Consider the following 16,477-nt stretch of genomic DNA (forward strand, 5'->3'; position numbering starts at 1 on the left):
CAGCTGCATTGAGTCATATTATTTATTCTCATCCCTTCATTGTACTCACTGTGTTCTATTATTACCCTAGTTGCATGGTCCACATGGTGCAATGAAACAGGACAACTAATTTCTGTTGTGGTTTCTGGTTTTCTTAAATTAGATATCATGTGGGATGCCATACTTCCAAGTGACACGCTAGTTGCCATCAGTAACTGGTGGTATCCACAATACTAAAGATGAAAAAAATAAACAAAGCACTAGGAGATTTAGTGAACAGACAAGGATTATTGTCCAATGAAGCTATGCATATCTCAAAACAAGCTTCCTGCATTGTCCTTTTCTTCTTCCCAACCACTTTCCTTTCAACACCACCTTTTCTGATATCTGATGCACTTCAGAATGGGCTTTATTTGTTTTAGGCACCAGCCAGGAATGCCACAGTGTGTATGTGTGGAAAAGTGTGTGGGAAAATGATGAACTAGCACTGCAGCACAAGGACGGACAGAGAAGAAGCGTCCTCTTCCCTGTCTGTTTTCGTGCTGCAGTGCTAGTTCATCGTGATTGACTCATACCAACTTGCACGATTCACTATCGTTATGCAAAGTGTGGGGTTGGGGAGCAGCTCAAGTCCAAAGGATGATGCTACACACTGTGTGGCATGATTCCAAGCATGTTGAAGAGCTTTCATTCAACAAGGCAATGGCTTGTCTATGTGAATAACAGAAGTAGATGTCTATACTTGGAATGTGTTTTGTGTTCGAGGGTTAGTGTCGGCAACAGTGAATATCTTCATGCAAAATAACAGATTTTCCTTACCTGAATAAATAAATACAACCTTGTAAATAAATATTTCCTGCAGTAAGCAAAATTCATACAAATCAGCATGCCTATAATATAAAAATTCACTTTACGAGGCCAGCTCCCATGGCATAGTGGTTAGGATGATCGCTTTCCATGCCGACACTGGGAGGTGACACGGGTTCGAATCCTGTCACCGGCTGTGCTGTCTGAGGTTTTCCTGGGTTTTCCGCAGACTTCCGGCGCTAACATGGAATTTATTTTAAAAAATTACGAGGCTGAATACCAAGCAGTCTGCCTGGTCTAGAGAAATGAAAATGAGGCAAGGCTCCTGCAGCCAGAGCTCAGAGGAGGAGTGGGGGTGTGGTGGGGACCTCCCTCACAGCCCCACTGGTTTAACCAAAATTATTTCGTTTTCTGTTTTTGTGAATGTGTTTGCTTTGTGTTAAGCTTTGGTACATCACTCGCTGATCCCATTTGTAATCCCTAAAGAAACAATTTGTAGACAAATTATTAGGTCAAGTCATGCAGTGAAGAGTTTGTATACATGCATGGGTGTAGAGGGGAGCAAGGAGCATCAAGGTCACCTGTGAAAATTGTGTGCTCCTTAATCACAGGTCGTCATGGTTTATACCAGGGTGTCGAACCGAAACGTTTTTCGCTCCGGTTTTCGTTCCGGTTACATCATAAACGATCCGGTACCGGTTCTGCTCCAGAGAAAAAAAATAACGGTTCACACCGGTTTTTAACCGGTTCCGCTTCTGCTGGGAATATTCATCCCCACAAAAAAAATCAATGTTACAAAATGTAAACCTGTTTATTCCGCATACACGGTATTAAAATCAATAGACAGCTGTGAAATTGGTAGCTCCTGCTTCCTGTAGGTTACTGTCTGTTCAAATGGGCTTTCTCCTTTATTGAAGCGCATGCTACAAACGGACATTGTTTGTCGTGATGTCATACGTAAAGTACTTTCTTGCTGGGTTGGAGCGATTGCGTCCCATGCGAATGCCTGTTGCTACTGTCTAGCCAGCAAGCACCACCGCACGAGTACGACGCAAATCGAGGAACACCTTCACTCACAAACGCGCTCGATGGCTCCGTTTTATTTTCTTCGTGTCCTGTCCACAAAAGAGTTGCCACTTTGCACGGGCTTGCCCTCGCGTATACGTAAATGTATTCAACTTAGCTGCTCTCAAACAAGGGACGCGTTGCGCGACATTACCGATAAAGAAGCCGTTATGCAGCCCCCTTCGGTCGCTGTTTAGTTGAGGAGAGTTTGGGGGCATCAAATTAAAACGAACGCTACGGCACATTGCTAGAGAGTCACATGTACCTCGAAGTATGTGTGCGTGCGCAAACCATAAACCATTACAAAGGGAGCCTAAGGGTCATACTATACCGACATACATTCCACCGTAACCGTAATTCCATGACATGACTTCAGAGCACACGACGTCTGTTTCATTCGCCTATCCGTAGTCCAAACCGGCGAAGTTTTTTCTTGGACCGAAAACCGTTAAATATATTTTTCGGTTTCCCTCCTGAGCGAAAGAAACATATACGGTTTCGATTCCGATCCGGTTAGCACCAAAATAGCGTTTTTTTCCGGTTATCGGTTCCGGTTTTCGGTTCGCTCCGACACCCTGGTTTATACTCTGATGTCGTCAGAGTAATATGAGCAAGCATCTGAACACCGGCACAGTCCGCAGCGCCCGTCTCCAGGAGAAGGGGTGCAGGGGTTGCCCACCCAACCCCGGAAGTACTTTGCCTCCCCACTTAGAAAAAATCCTGGTCAGCTTTCAGCTGACTGTGCCTATTCTCTGACGATACATGGATTGGCGAGAAACAAGTCTGTTGGCACAAAACACAAGGTCCATTCTTTTTTCGCTGCACTGCCTGCACCTCCTGAACTAGTTCAAGGAGCGCAACGCTCTCGCATTCTTTTTTGTCATAGACCTCATATGTACTTAAGAACTGGTGCAGCACGAATGCAGCACTCTTCTTTTTAAAAGGATGGACCTACGTTGTTCTTGCATTGCTGTGAACTGGTAGCTCAGACTGAAGCCATTTCCATTTTCATCGGCCATTTAGCAGTTGAGCATCCACCTCAAGCCACCACTTCTGACACTATGTGTGATGCATTACATGCTCAGTGCTGCTGCTTGCATGCATGATACATGATATACACTGCCCTTGGTGGATCAGTTGCTACCATGTCTGCCTACTTATCTCAAGGTAGCCGGTTCGATCCCGTCCAAGGAGGGTGGTGGCTTGGTGGCTGAGTACAAGTTGCTCCAGCACAGTCGCTGTCTTCGATTGGGCTGCACTTTGTGAACTAGTGAATGGAGCAAGTTCCTGCATTCGATTGAGCGGAAGTGCAGCCTTTGCACTGCACTTGACCATTCGATTCGAAATGTGCCGCAGGAGTGCAACATGGGTTCACAAAAATGCTGCACCTTCTCCGACATGCGGCCAACCAGGATAGATAATACGCTCTCACAAAATTGTGATGCAGTGCAGACGTCTGTGAGAAACAATTTGAGGCTTACACTTTTCTATTGATTGGGCTCAGTCAACTTGGCAGAAGAGCGGCACCTGTCGTGCACTCCTTTACAATGCTGCTTGCACTTTTCCATGAAGCAAAGACAGCCATTGCCTTCTGCGAGACACGTTGGTAACACATGGTGTGCCTTGTGCAGTGCTTTTGGTGCATGTTAAAGAGCCATCTGGTTGGCAAAATTGATCCACTGACCGGCCACTGTGGCTTTGCTCATGATCATAATTGTCTCAAGACGTCAAGCCACAGGTTATTAACACGATACGCATTCTCAATGTCTCATATTACAGTTTAGGTATAGCCATACATAAATATAATAATAGAAATGCAGTTCATTAAAACAATAGATGTAAAACTGGAAACACGTTATCAAATTACTGCGGGGACTTATGGTGTGGTGAAACGTGCGTCCACCTAATGAATCCACATTGTTTTTACATTTCTGTTGCAGACTTATTGTCAATTGACACATTTAGTGCCCATTGTGAACTGTGGTTACTTGATTCCAGAGGAAGCAGTACCATTGCAATGCTAATTCCAAGTGGAACGCTGCCTGGGCTGGCCATAAATGGCTACAAGTACAATATGGTAGATTATAAGGCCAGGTTTCACCAATGCTGGTTAACTTTGAACTGAGATCACGTGTTAGCACTAGAAGATAACACTTAATTCTTTATAACAATGTTAGTTAGTGACATGATGAATGTAACTACACTTGATGAAGCAGAGTTAAGAGTTTAGGGAATGCTCATCTTGGTTCAAATGTAAATTTGGATTGGTGAAACCAGAACATAACAGTAAGTACAGTCATGTCTCGATTATGCATGTGGAGCTCAGATATCCGGAAAACTCTTTATCCGGACTACATTACTAGGAACAAACCTGCTACCAGTGGATTTTGTCTCGGTTATCCGGAATTCGTTATCTGTATCCGGACAGCAGGTACAGGGACCAATCCTCCAGGACCTAGGTCATTCTGATTAGCTTCTCTGGAAAAGTGTGAACGTCCCCTGTCCCTGGCATGTGCTGTGTTCGCACTATTCCGGAAAAGGGTCACATCTCACAGGGGCATTCTGTACTGTTTGACTCTCCTTTCTTCAGAGGTCACTCTCTTTTGATGTGTGTGGGCACACTGTAGAGATGGTAACGATAAGCGGAACAGGTGCCCTGTATCCAACGGGTGCACGAAATCCACATGTGAACGTCAGGCCGTCAAATGTCAGGCCGTCCAAGAGCATCGCCTGTTTTTTGGCCTGTGCCAAAGAGCATTTGCAAAAAGACAAAAACATGTGCGCGGGACCAACTTTCTGAGGCATTACCCTTGTTTCAACAGCAAGGTGACACAAAAGGTGCCGTGGCTGTGACAAAAATTCTGTCACACCGTGTGCTTACTAATTTTAAGCAGCTCATTTCACATGAATTTTTGAAGTAACAATATTTCCCTTGTCTCCTTTTCTGGAGCTATAGAGAGGTCTCCCAAATTGTTCGGGTTTCTCCGGAAGTTTGCTTTGTTCAGTCATCCGGAAATTCGTTTTCCGGACGAAAAGGGACAACTCCCGAGGTGTCCAGATAATCGAGACATGGCTGTATATTGAAGTTCTGCTGCACATCACGATGGATATGATGAGACAATCATTGTGGGTTTGCATAGGCGTGTCTCGGCAGTTGCGACACCTAGCATTACTCATGCTTTGTTCAGCATGCAGTCTATCAGAGACATGCACAATATATTTGCTCTAGTGTTGTCTTGTCTCTGCGTAATGGACCTTTTTCACAACGGCCTATGCACATGACCTTGAAGTGGCGGAGAGGGTTATCTCCACTTTCACTAGGTGGTGCAGTATGGGGACGACAGAAGTGGGGACCAGTGGGGGCCGCACAAGCTCTTCGGCACCTCTCTGGACCGTCCTTTGTGCTACCCACACGGATTTGTTTTGGTACCTGCCAAGCGTGGCTCACTAGTGAGCCGCTAGAATGAAACATGCATGTGAAAAAGGTTCACAAATGGTGTGAAGAAAGCAACCCTGTGCGGATTACGTTAGAGGCCTGGCTCAATGTCCTGGCATGATATAATCAGCTTGGGGAGCTGCCGGAAGGTCTCATTTCTCACTGAAAATTTGTCTGCTATAGATGCAGTGTGGCATTACTCGCGGAAGACTCACCACGTCGCAGCACCACTTGGGCTCCTTGAAGGAATTTTGTCAGGAAGGGTTTCTGTAAGGTGTGTGAAGACCTCTCTCTCTCTCTCTACAAGTCAGCCAGAATTACCGTTCTTGCACAATATACCAAAAACACCAAACAGACACAAACGAAGCATTTCAGGAGGGGCCTTTCACTGACCCTTTAAAGGAGTACGGAGGGCCATCCAAAAAAAAATTCAGATTAAGACATCTGATGAAAGTGTGTGTATCATTATACCGAATAGCGCGAAAGGTTTTGATGTGTGCAATTTGTTTCCCAGAAAAAAACTCACATATACATAGCTCCGCGTGTTCATCCTTAACTCGCCACTCCAGCTATAACGAGGATGAGGAGGTATGATGCCACGTCACCGATGACGGCATAAGGAGAACTCGTTCTGGTTCGCCGGTCAGTGGGGGTCAGCGCCTTGTCCCTTTGCCACCGTAAACCTGTTTTGCCAGTTCTCCCGGAGAATTGGGGATAGAAGGAGCGGCCGAAGCATTACCGAGCAAGGAGAAAGGCTTTATAGGAGTGGCCGAAGCATTACCGAGCAAGGAGAAAGGCTTTATCAGAACCCCGAACAGCCGAGTAGCAGACAACATTTCTCTAGGCCAATCAGCGAGCGTTCTCCTATAGCGTCAGCGCGAGGTTCCAGGCAGATCACAGGCTGGTACTGCTCTTCACCACCGTTGCGCACGGTCGGTTTTTGCTGCGTATTTTAAATTCAATTTCTGCGATAATTATGACTCTGTGGTGTAAGTTACTTCGCATGGTGCATCTTACTGGCCTACTTAACAGTTTTATAGGAAGAAAACTGGGTGTTAAAAATGACTTCTGTGCTACTTTAAGACATGCTACTACATATCTTTTTTTCCAGTTCTTAAATATCTTTTCATAAATACCATAAGCTTTTTCGTCGCTTGAGACTACTGTGTTCTGCCATAATGTAGAGAGAAGAAATTCAGGTCGCACAGTTTTATGCTGTAATGTGTTCAGCACTTCTGCCGATAAACAGATGCCAATAAAGATAGTCCTATAGCAGCTTCAGCTGGTTTGGCTCATGTTCCTGTCGTGGCATTTGCAATCAAGATTATGGAAAACCATTTCCTTTATTATATGTCTAGTGGATGCCCCGTGTCACACATTTTCAGAGCTATAAAACAGTTCACTCTGAGAAAGCTTGATACAGTCTCTTAACACATCATTCAGCCAGTCACGTCTACTTTTGTGGGGCAATTTTGAAAGTGACTCAATGCAACTCGGAGTCAGGAACACAACCTTGATGCCCAAAGTTTTCAGCTGTTCTACTTTTGCTCTCATAACCCCTAGAAGTGATGCTGAAGAGTTACGGAGAGTTACACTATGATCCAAGACTTCAATGCTGACAGGAATGCGAACACTTGAGGGGACTACACTGTCATCCTGAATTTTGTCCAGACCATTATGTCCAACAAGACCCTTGAGTATGAGAGGAGAGACGTGCACAGTTCTTCTTGTCCTTGAAAGTAGGTCTTCCAGGTTGTTTACTGGTGTGAAGGACAATGCTGAAGCAACTACCAATGCCACTCCTGCTATTCTGATATGAGGTAATATACAGCTTGGACAAAGCCCTTCGGAGTTGTAGAGATTGATCAAGTTCATGAGACTGGGACGATGGATGAGGCTGGCATCAACAGCATGCGACATAAGCAAGGGAGGCAGTTTCTGCCGGCTCAGCATAATCAGCGCAGAATTTTTAACAAACACAAACTGTTGGAACAGTTTTTTTTTGGGGTGGTGTGTCAGGTGATTTTCAGTTATGGATGCACAAGCTCGGCATGTGAGGTCTTCAGGGTAGACACCGAAGCATGCCAGCGATTGAAGTGCATCTAGAACATGTGGGATTGTGTCTGGATGAAAGTTGTCCTCAATGAACTGAACAGCCATAGTTGAATTCAAGTTGCTAATCTGGTGTCCTACACTGGCAAGTGCCCATAAGACCCTGGCAACATCTTTTATCCTTGGTGCAATTGAAGGATGCATTTTTGAATCTATCGTTACACCCCTTTTGATGAAAGTTTTCAATGAAGAGAAAGCACGAGCTTCAAGTTTCTCGAAAACATCTCTTTCGCAAACCTTCACACTCGAGTAAGTCGCTAAGAAATGTGCACACTCGGTCACATTAAATGTGTCACACTGTGCAAGAATGTAGCTGGTGAGTTTCGCTAACAATGTCTCTTTGTAGTATTTGCACATTCTCAAGAATTTCAGCACACTGATAAGGTCAAAACGGTCTTCATGCAGAAGCATAAGCTGCTCCACCTCTGTGGCCACTTTGTTTAGAGTGGTGAAATCAAAATCTTTGCACTTGAGCTTAAAAAGGCTACTGCAGACAACAGCAAGTTCCCTGGGAGTGAGAGACGGAAGAAATTTGTACAGGTTTGTACTCAATGAGCTGGACAGATTTTCAGGCACAGATTTCTTTCGACTCAACAAGTACACCAGGTGAACAAACTCTTCCTTTGTAGAAAACCTGACGTGTAAAGCCCAGTAAGCCACAGCGCAAGCAAAAAACTCTCCATTGAACGCTGTGTTGCCAAGTTGAGTTATCCATGAATCCATGATTTGTACACTTATGCTGAAGCTGAATTTTGATATTCTTTTACAACACTCCCTGTCCAAATCTTTCCATTTGCTCTTGAAGACTGAAGAGTCACGGCACAAAAGAATAGCTTGGAGTAACTCAGTGTCACTAAGACCAGCTGGATTCACTTGAAGGAAATGCCTATTCAGAAGTTCCTTTTGTAGATTCAAATCTGATCTAGCAACTGTCCTGTACTTTGGATTGTTGAGAAAATGACTGTAGTAATGTTCATGGATCTGACGTAACACTGGAGAGTGGTATTGTGAAACATTGCATGTGATGCCATTCCTTGCTATTGGCAGTAGCTTCGACAACCTGTGATGTAGCTGCAACATTCTTTCTTCTGCTACCTGCTGTCATTTCATATCAGGTGTATCAAAGTGGCACATGCTTTTGTACTTGATGAGCAGTTCCCTCTTCTTTATCAGTTGTTTCTTTAGAGCTTCAACTTTGTGCAACTGCTCCTCCTGCGTCAAATCGATGCCAGGTAATTTCTGAACCAGTTCTCGACAGGTCTGAAGCTTGTTTCGCAGGTCCTGAATTTTCAGTGCACTGTCGTAGCTGTCACGCTTCTGGTTTGGGTCGTGCGAATCCCTTTCAATACTGAAACAAAGACGTTACCGTATTTTTTTAATATACCGATATTGGTGTCGTATTCTGAGGTTCTTGGAGTTGCAAACACTTATTACCCAAGTACCCTTCAATGGCGCGAAGAACAAGTCGCCGAAATTACTGAACTGTGTCATTTATTGGCGAAGCTATGACAAACAAAGTTTATTCCACGAGTACTGGCAAAACAAACCAACATCGCAGCAACTCCTAAATTAGCAATAAGGCGAACTCATGTTTTTCTTGGAGAGCGAAGGAACTCCGCTTAGAAAAGGTACATCCCCGGTTTCACCAACGCCGACTAACATTTGAACCGACATCAACGGTCCCTTAACATGAATTTAACGCTTAACTCTGCTTCACTAAAGGGGGTTATTGTCGCTGAAACATTCATCACGTCACCAACTAACATGTGTAAAAAAGAATTGAGTGTTCACTTGAAGTTTTAGCAACCCTTGATCTCGGTTCAAACTTAACCAGCGTTTGCGAAACCGGGTCACTTAGTAGCAAGCAATCAATACCTTCGAATAATATCATAAAGAAGATGTAAAATATCGCTGCTTGCTTCCTCCACACTTGCCATAGTGCAACAAGACGCTAAAACCTGACGGGTATCATTGCCGCGTCACTCCATCCCTTCATGCTTCCGCATCAAAACGTAGTCCCTGATCCTCATTGGCTGGTGTGTGTGTGAGTGCTGTGTCAAGCTGTGTGTACTGTTTTGTTGCGCGAGAAAAAGGAAGCCGTGATTTTTATATTTTTTCTTAATACTGTACTTGCTGGGGTTTTGTATTTTTTTCTTAGTACTGTACTTGCTGGGGTTTTAAGCGTCGACTGATTACATTACAAGGAACGGATTACATTACAATTTACAAGGGAAAATGTCGAGCGGTGGTTAGATAACTTGAGAAATGATACCCGTCAGGTTTTAAGCGTCGACGGAATACACAAGGGAAAATGTCGAGCGGTGGTTACGATAACTTGAGAAATGATACTGTCAGGTTATAAGAAGATCGGGACGTGACTTAAAGGGACAGTCGCATCGACCACAGATCGATTCCGAAACCACAGTGAAATGAGATTCCCCGTCCTTCACTGACCATGACTCCAAAAGTCCCATCCCGATCGACGAATACTTTTTGCATAATTCGTGTGTAAGCGGCGCTACAGCAGACGACGGATGCGGGCGCCAAGCGGAACTCCCTGCTGAGAATCTTTAGCAACGTCACGAGGAATCTGACCAATAAGAACGCGGCGAGCCAGAGGAGTCCCCGCGGCTTGCTGCTTGCATGAGCAAGGTCAGGGAGACGAAGGCGAAGGCACATACGGAGATGGCGGACTCGGAACGCGGAAGTGGCGAATCGTGCTGTTCAAATGCCTTTAATAATAGCTCCCGTGACGAATATACATGTTTGATGACGGCCCATATTCGACGGATCCGCTTCCTCTGTAAGTCGCTGGTGATGTACGTGCCGCAGCTGCGTTAGCGCAACAGAACGAGCCTCAGGACCACTGCTTTAGGTACGTTCATGATTAGAGTGCTCAATACTTGATCCCGTGACATTCACTACGACGCAGGAAACAATCCAAGTGTTTGTGCGGCGTCTGTGCTCCCCAGGAACCCGATGAGTAGCTATATGCTGCAGTGCTGGTGAAGTGGCAGAGTTGTGCAATGACGGCGAAGTACAGTGTAAGCACGCATCACACTTTGTTCCCAGCTCTTTGTCTTCGGCCAGAACTTCTGGTGGTGTATCCACCGCAGTATTGCAGCGACAATCACAGTCTTCGCCATCTGTACCCACAATAGATCGGCACGTTGAGCCATCCTTATTTTCGTAGTTGTCGTCGTCGTTTGCACACACGACGAATGCCCAATGAAAGTTACGAAGGCTCTAACCAGCTGTGCAACTCAAGGGCCTGGTTAGAATTAGAATGATTGTCAGGAGATTACTGTGCTACGTGTTTAGGAAAGTGTCCTTTCTTTTTACAGCTACGTCAGGTTCACTGCTTATTGTGTGTTTACAAGCTGAGTTTGGAGACCGAGAAACAGACGACAGATACCTGGGTGTGCCGTCCGCATGATCCCCCAACGTTTTTCCATCCCGGTCCTATCAGGGCAATCATCTTTAGTGTGCCTCATTTCCTCAAACAAATTTTGATACCTGTCATTGATCCCATTTTTTTTGCACCACTGTTTTGAAAACATTTTTCAATGCTGTAACTTCAGAGATCCTTGGCAGAGCATTACCTCTTGTCTATGTATTATAATAATTATTATAATGACAGGCGATAAGTTATGTAAATGTGAATAAATATTTGTGTTGACTGAGTGTTGACCATTCAGGAGCCATTGCACAAGTCCACATTCAACTCTCCATGCACAGATATTCATTATTTGCTATGCACAGACAGTTATCAGCGTGCACCACACTGGCAACGTCACTCGGGACCTGAAGCGAGGACTGACAAAAAAACAAAACAAACAAACAAAAACTGCTTCGTAAGTACTTCAATTGCAATGAAAATCTGGAATTGTGTGTTCTTTACATTTCTGGACGGTTTCATGAACTTCGGGTAATTAACATGGGGTATACGAGTTCCACCTTCACTTACCTTTTCCAAACGCACAATCTTCACCGAGAACCTCAATCTTGGGGTGGTGTTGCAAAAAAAAATGGGGCTGCGGTTACATTATAACAGTGGTACACAGGAAAAAGAACTCGGGGTGTTGTGGGGGACCTGGATCGATCTTTGGGCACAACCAAGTGTAAAATTTTGGAAGGGTTAGTACATCCTGAAATGACCCCATTGCCTCAGACCCCACTACTGGAATAATGCACCTCTCTTTTACGGTAAGAGTTTGTGTCAATCCAAGTTTCACTTGCATGATGTTCTCATCCAGGTACATATTATCGGTGAAATGCGAGGAGCATACACGGACAGCATGAACACTCCTTGCTTCATCTGGATACCCGCTAATGATGTAGCCGCTTCCAACTTTTGCTTCGTCTGGGGTCTGCCTGTAGCTGTACCCTAGGCGTGCGAAATCAAACATTGAGGTTTTCGAAGGAAGCTTTCCTGGAGTCAGGAACGCTGCGTCGGTTTCCAAACGACATCTCACGCGAAGGATGCAAGCGTAGAGATTCTCCCGATTCACAAAGAGTATCCGCTTCACTAGAAAGTGTCACATGTGAATACGGGCGACGTGAAAAAAACAAAGCTGCCCCAGACTTGGCGGCAGACGACAGCGTCCTTCACCGCGGATTAGCCAGATTCCACCTTGCGTCACGCGATGTTGTTGGCACTGGCGCTTTCGAGGATGAAAACGAAACCGGATCTTTTAAATTCGATTCCTCATCACCCGGGCGGTTTTGGAAAAAGAAAATTTGGCAAATAGCTCGTGGTAGTGTACCGAACACATTGGTATTGGATTCGTAACCATGGTTCCGGATGCGACAGTCCCTTTAACAGAAATGATACCCGTCAGGTTTTAAGCGTCGACGGAATTTACAAGGGAAAATGTCGAGCGGTGGTTACGATAACTTGAGAAATGATACCGTCAGGTTATAAGAAGATTGGGACGTGACTTAACAGAAATGATACCCGTCAGGTTTTAAGCGTCGACGGAATTTACAAGGGAAAATGTCGAGCGGTGGTTACGATAACTTGAGAAATGATACGGTCAGGTTATAAGAAGATCGGGACGTGACTTAACAGAAATGATACCCGTCAGGTTTTAAGCATCGACGGAATTTACAAGGGAAAATGTCGAGCGGTGGTAACGATAACTTGAGAAATGATACCGTCAGGTTATAAGAAGATCGGGACGTGACTGAACAGAAATGATACCCGTCAGGTTTTAAGCGTCGACGGAATACACAAGGGAAAATGTCGAGCGGTGGTTACGATAACTTGAGAAATGATACCGTCAGGTTATAAGAAGATCGGGACGTGACTGAACAGAAATGATACCCGTCAGGTTTTAAGCATCGACGGAATTTACAAGGGAAAATGTCGAGCGGTGGTAACGATAACTTGAGAAATGATATGGTCAGGTTATAAGAAGATCGGCAAGTGACTTAACAGAAATGATACCCGTCAGGTTTTAAGCGTCGACAGAATTTACAAGGGAAAATGTCGAGCGGTGGTAACGATAACTTGAGAAATGATACCGTCAGGTTTTAAGCATCGACAGAATTTACAAGGGAAAATGTCGAGCGGTGGTAACGATAACTTGAGAAATGATACCGTCAGGTTTTAAGCATCGACGGAATTTACAAGGGAAAATGTCGAGCGGTGGTAACGATAACTTGAGAAATGATACCGTCAGGTTATAAGAAGATCGGGACGTGACTGAACAGAAATGATACCCGTCAGGTTTTAAGCATCGACGGAATTTACAAGGGAAAATGTCGAGCGGTGGTAACGATAACTTGAGAAATGATATGGTCAGGTTATAAGAAGATCGGCACGTGACTTAACAGAAATGATACCCGTCAGGTTTTAAGCGTCGACAGAATTTACAAGGGAAAATGTCGAGCGGTGGTAACGATAACTTGAGAAATGATACCGTCAGGTTTTAAGCATCGACGGAATTTACAAGGGAAAATGTCGAGCGGTGGTAACGATAACTTGAGAAATGATACCGTCAGGTTATAAGAAGATCGGGACGTGACTTAACAGAAATGATACCCGTCAGGTTTTAAGCATCGACGGAATTTACAAGGGAAAATGTCGAGCGGTGGTAACGATAACTTGAGAAATGATACCGTCAGGTTATAAGAAGATCGGGACGTGACTGAACAGAAATGATACCCGTCAGGTTTTAAGCATCGACAGAATTTACAAGGGAAAATGTCGAGCGGTGGTAACGATAACTTGAGAAATGATACCGTCAGGTTATAAGAAGATCGGCACGTGACTGAACAGAAATGATACCCGTCAGGTTTTAAGCGTCGACAGAATTTACAAGGGAAAATGTCGAGCGGTGGTAACGATAACTTGAGAAATGATATGGTCAGGTTATAAGAAGATCGGCACGTGACTTAACAGAAATGATACCCGTCAGGTTTTAAGCGTCGACAGAATTTACAAGGGAAAATGTCGAGCGGTGGTAACGATAACTTGAGAAATGATACCGTCAGGTTTTAAGCATCGACAGAATTTACAAGGGAAAATGTCGAGCGGTGGTAACGATAACTTGAGAAATGATACCGTCAGGTTTTAAGCATCGACGGAATTTACAAGGGAAAATGTCGAGCGGTGGTAACGATAACTTGAGAAATGATACCGTCAGGTTATAAGAAGATCGGCACGTGACTTAACAGAAATGATACCCGTCAGGTTTTAAGCGTCGACAGAATTTACAAGGGAAAATGTCGAGCGGTGGTAACGATAACTTGAGAAATGATACCGTCAGGTTATAAGAAGATCGGGACGTGACTGAACAGAAATGATACCCGTCAGGTTTTAAGCATCGACGGAATTTACAAGGGAAAATGTCGAGCGGTGGTAACGATAACTTGAGAAATGATATGGTCAGGTTATAAGAAGATCGGCACGTGACTTAACAGAAATGATACCCGTCAGGTTTTAAGCGTCGACAGAATTTACAAGGGAAAATGTCGAGCGGTGGTAACGATAACTTGAGAAATGATATGGTCAGGTTATAAGAAGATCGGCACGTGACTGAACAGAAATGATACCCGTCAGGTTTTAAGCATCGACGGAATTTACAAGGGAAAATGTCGGGCTGTGGACAGATGGAGTTACGACAACTAAAAAAAAAAAATATATACCATCAGAAGAAAAAAATACGAACCTGAGTTGCATTTTGTTGCCCACTCTCTGTTTGTAGTTTCAGTGACTGATCGGGCTTGAGTTATGTTTTATTGCTAACGTCATCCTGGGTCTTTCTATACTCGCAGAACGCGAGCCATTGTGGCAGATATTTGGTGGCCCTGAAAAGGACCGTATTTTCTTTTTTTCTTCTGTTGCATTCTTCCTCTTAGTGTGCTCGGAAGGCGCCGCAAATTCCCTCTCCATGGCCACAAGTAAGCTTCCTTGCCCCGGTTTTGCCGCAAGTTGCACAACGTGTACACCTGAGGATCCTGGGCGTCAGGTGCGGTGGCGCAGGTGTCAATGGGGTACCTATCGCTGTGTGCAGGGCCCGCTGTATGCAAAACGCCAGGGCGTTGATGCCGTGCTTGCGGTCGACGTGGTAGCCGTCAGCAGCAAGGAGGCGCTTGTCGGCTAGACCGTGCTTCAAGAATTTGAACTGAAAGCAAAACATACATTTCAAAGGGGGTCCCTAAAATCCGTATATAATGTATGGCTGACCAGAAATCTCTCACAAGAAGAATTACGATGTTGATGGTATCATTTCCTTGAGCTTGGGGGTGCATCAGGGACACCGTGATCAGGGATGAGACACGGAACCGGACGCTTTTATCTCGTCCCTAGTGCGCCCTCAAGGTAAAAAAGAAAGGAAACGCTACCACCAATACCGTTACATTAGCCTGCATGCCTCCAATTGCGCTCCTCAACAATTACTTGCGTGCTATACAGTCGGTGTATAACACATACGAACCAAGGTAAACGCGCATCAAAAAAGATAGCAAGGAAAATACAAGGTTACCTCGGTCCCGACAATGTGTATGGTCCTGTCCGCCGCTTTTTTCAGGCGCCTGTTGAAGCGTTTGTGCTTCTGGCACAAGGCATCGTCAAGTCGGGGCATTAACTGGCATAGGAAAACATTCTCAAAGCTGCCTTGGAGGAAGTGAGCAAATTCCTGAAAAGGTGCAAGTGTTAATTAATTAGTGATTGCGCACTAGGCATGACTACTCAAACGAAAATAATGCAGGGAATCAGGGGCATACGTACCAAGAGGTGGTTGAAAACATCGTGGGGTTCCCGGCCGCTGTCTATATCGTTGCCTCCAAGGTAAACAACGATGAAGTTCATTCTCTCCAACCGCAGCTGGTCAAATCGGAAAGGAGCCTCTCCAACTGTGAGCCCGGGGATAGAAAATGTACAGATCTCAATCTCCCTGTCAACAAACAATCGTTCCCGACAGAGAAATTTTAGTTGCGATGATCCAAACAGCACTCCCTTCATAGTGCAAGACGCTGTGGCCGACAAAGCATGCATAGGTTGCTCTTATAGGTCCAAGAATGTCCTTGAATCAACTGCTTGCTTGGTATGATGTGAGTCAGTCCTGGCTTGACAATTATACAGATTAGGCTGTACAAGAGGCAGTTGTACAAGACAGCCCAGTTTCTAACTTTGTTCAAAGGATTAAAGCGGCCTCCCGCCTTCAAAGGATTCGGCTACTTGGAATTCTGCAGCTTGGGAAAACACGGTCAGTGCGTGACCTGCGCAACCCTTTGACGTTTGTTCGGGTACATGTCCATGGTCCATGTCCAGGTGGTTACAAAGAAGGAAGCTGGTTGAAGTTCAGTGAACTGTAGAAGGCTCCCTCTTCTGAACGTTTGAGCAAAAGGTATCGCGCATATCACCAGAACGTTCTTGCGTTCTTCTCTGCCGTGATCAGTGCGTCACGTACGTCGCTTAGAGTTCTCTTTGCTTTTGGAGACGATCAACGAAGACTTCTGCGCCCCTGTCAAGCCAGCTGTGAATATTCGGAAAACCAGGTTGTATATCTTCATTTACTTTTTACCTTCGTTCTTTGATGCATAGTGTACGCACGTAAGTCTGACAGTGCA

The 16,477-nt window shown here is 44.9% G+C and overlaps 3 protein-coding genes and 1 long non-coding RNA gene across 5 annotated transcripts; 1 reads left to right on the plus strand and 3 right to left on the minus strand.

Annotated features, from left to right (window-relative positions):
* Positions 1–6,611: 6,611 nt before the first annotated feature.
* On the minus strand, positions 6,612–8,479 carry LOC135393099 (uncharacterized). The gene has a single exon (XM_064623657.1). The coding sequence runs from the start codon at positions 8,477–8,479 to the stop codon at positions 6,659–6,661; it is 1,821 nt and encodes a 606-aa protein (XP_064479727.1). The 3' UTR covers positions 6,612–6,658.
* LOC135393101 (mediator of RNA polymerase II transcription subunit 9-like) lies at positions 8,072–9,370 on the minus strand. Its single transcript, XM_064623658.1, has 2 exons — positions 9,275–9,370; positions 8,072–8,747 (listed from the first exon to the last, which is right to left on the minus strand). The coding sequence occupies exons 1-2, from the start codon at positions 9,334–9,336 to the stop codon at positions 8,501–8,503; spliced, it is 309 nt and encodes a 102-aa protein (XP_064479728.1). The 5' UTR covers positions 9,337–9,370; the 3' UTR covers positions 8,072–8,500.
* A 553-nt stretch (positions 9,371–9,923) lies between these two features.
* Positions 9,924–11,078, plus strand: LOC135393102 (uncharacterized). Of its 2 annotated transcripts, XR_010422446.1 has the most exons (3): positions 9,924–10,274; positions 10,332–10,443; positions 10,744–11,078. It is a non-coding gene; the product is annotated as an uncharacterized LOC135393102 (long non-coding RNA). The 2 variants fall into 2 exon arrangements; XR_010422445.1 differs by having other exon boundaries at positions 10,332–11,078.
* Positions 11,079–14,760: 3,682 nt separating this feature from the next.
* On the minus strand, positions 14,761–15,869 carry LOC135392399 (uncharacterized). Its single transcript, XM_064623114.1, has 3 exons — positions 15,636–15,869; positions 15,391–15,543; positions 14,761–15,030 (listed from the first exon to the last, which is right to left on the minus strand). Exons 1-3 carry the CDS (start codon positions 15,867–15,869, stop codon positions 14,761–14,763), a joined length of 657 nt encoding a protein of 218 aa, XP_064479184.1.
* Positions 15,870–16,477: the final 608 nt, after the last annotated feature.

Source organism: Ornithodoros turicata, chromosome 4 (genome assembly GCF_037126465.1).
Source record: "Ornithodoros turicata isolate Travis chromosome 4, ASM3712646v1, whole genome shotgun sequence".
Lineage (NCBI taxonomy): Eukaryota > Metazoa > Arthropoda > Arachnida > Ixodida > Argasidae > Ornithodoros > Ornithodoros turicata.

Bases quoted from the DNA above. Each gene is read 5' to 3' on its own strand.
- LOC135392399 (XM_064623114.1), bottom strand. From the start codon at position 15,869: ATGAAGGGAGTGCTGTTTGGATCATCGCAACTAAAATTTCTCTGTCGG. The intron at 15,544-15,635 runs GTACGTATGCCC...GCACCTTTTCAG, and splicing joins ATGTTTTCAACCACCTCTTG to GAATTTGCTCACTTCCTCCA. The intron at 15,031-15,390 runs GTAACCTTGTAT...TTTTGCTTTCAG, and splicing joins TACACATTGTCGGGACCGAG to TTCAAATTCTTGAAGCACGG.
- LOC135393101 (XM_064623658.1), bottom strand. From the start codon at position 9,336: ATGGCAAGTGTGGAGGAAGCAAGCAGCGATATTTTACATCTTCTTTAT. The intron at 8,748-9,274 runs GTATTGATTGCT...TCTTTGTTTCAG, and splicing joins CTTTATGATATTATTCGAAG to TATTGAAAGGGATTCGCACG.
- LOC135393099 (XM_064623657.1), bottom strand. From the start codon at position 8,479: ATGTTGCAGCTACATCACAGGTTGTCGAAGCTACTGCCAATAGCAAGG.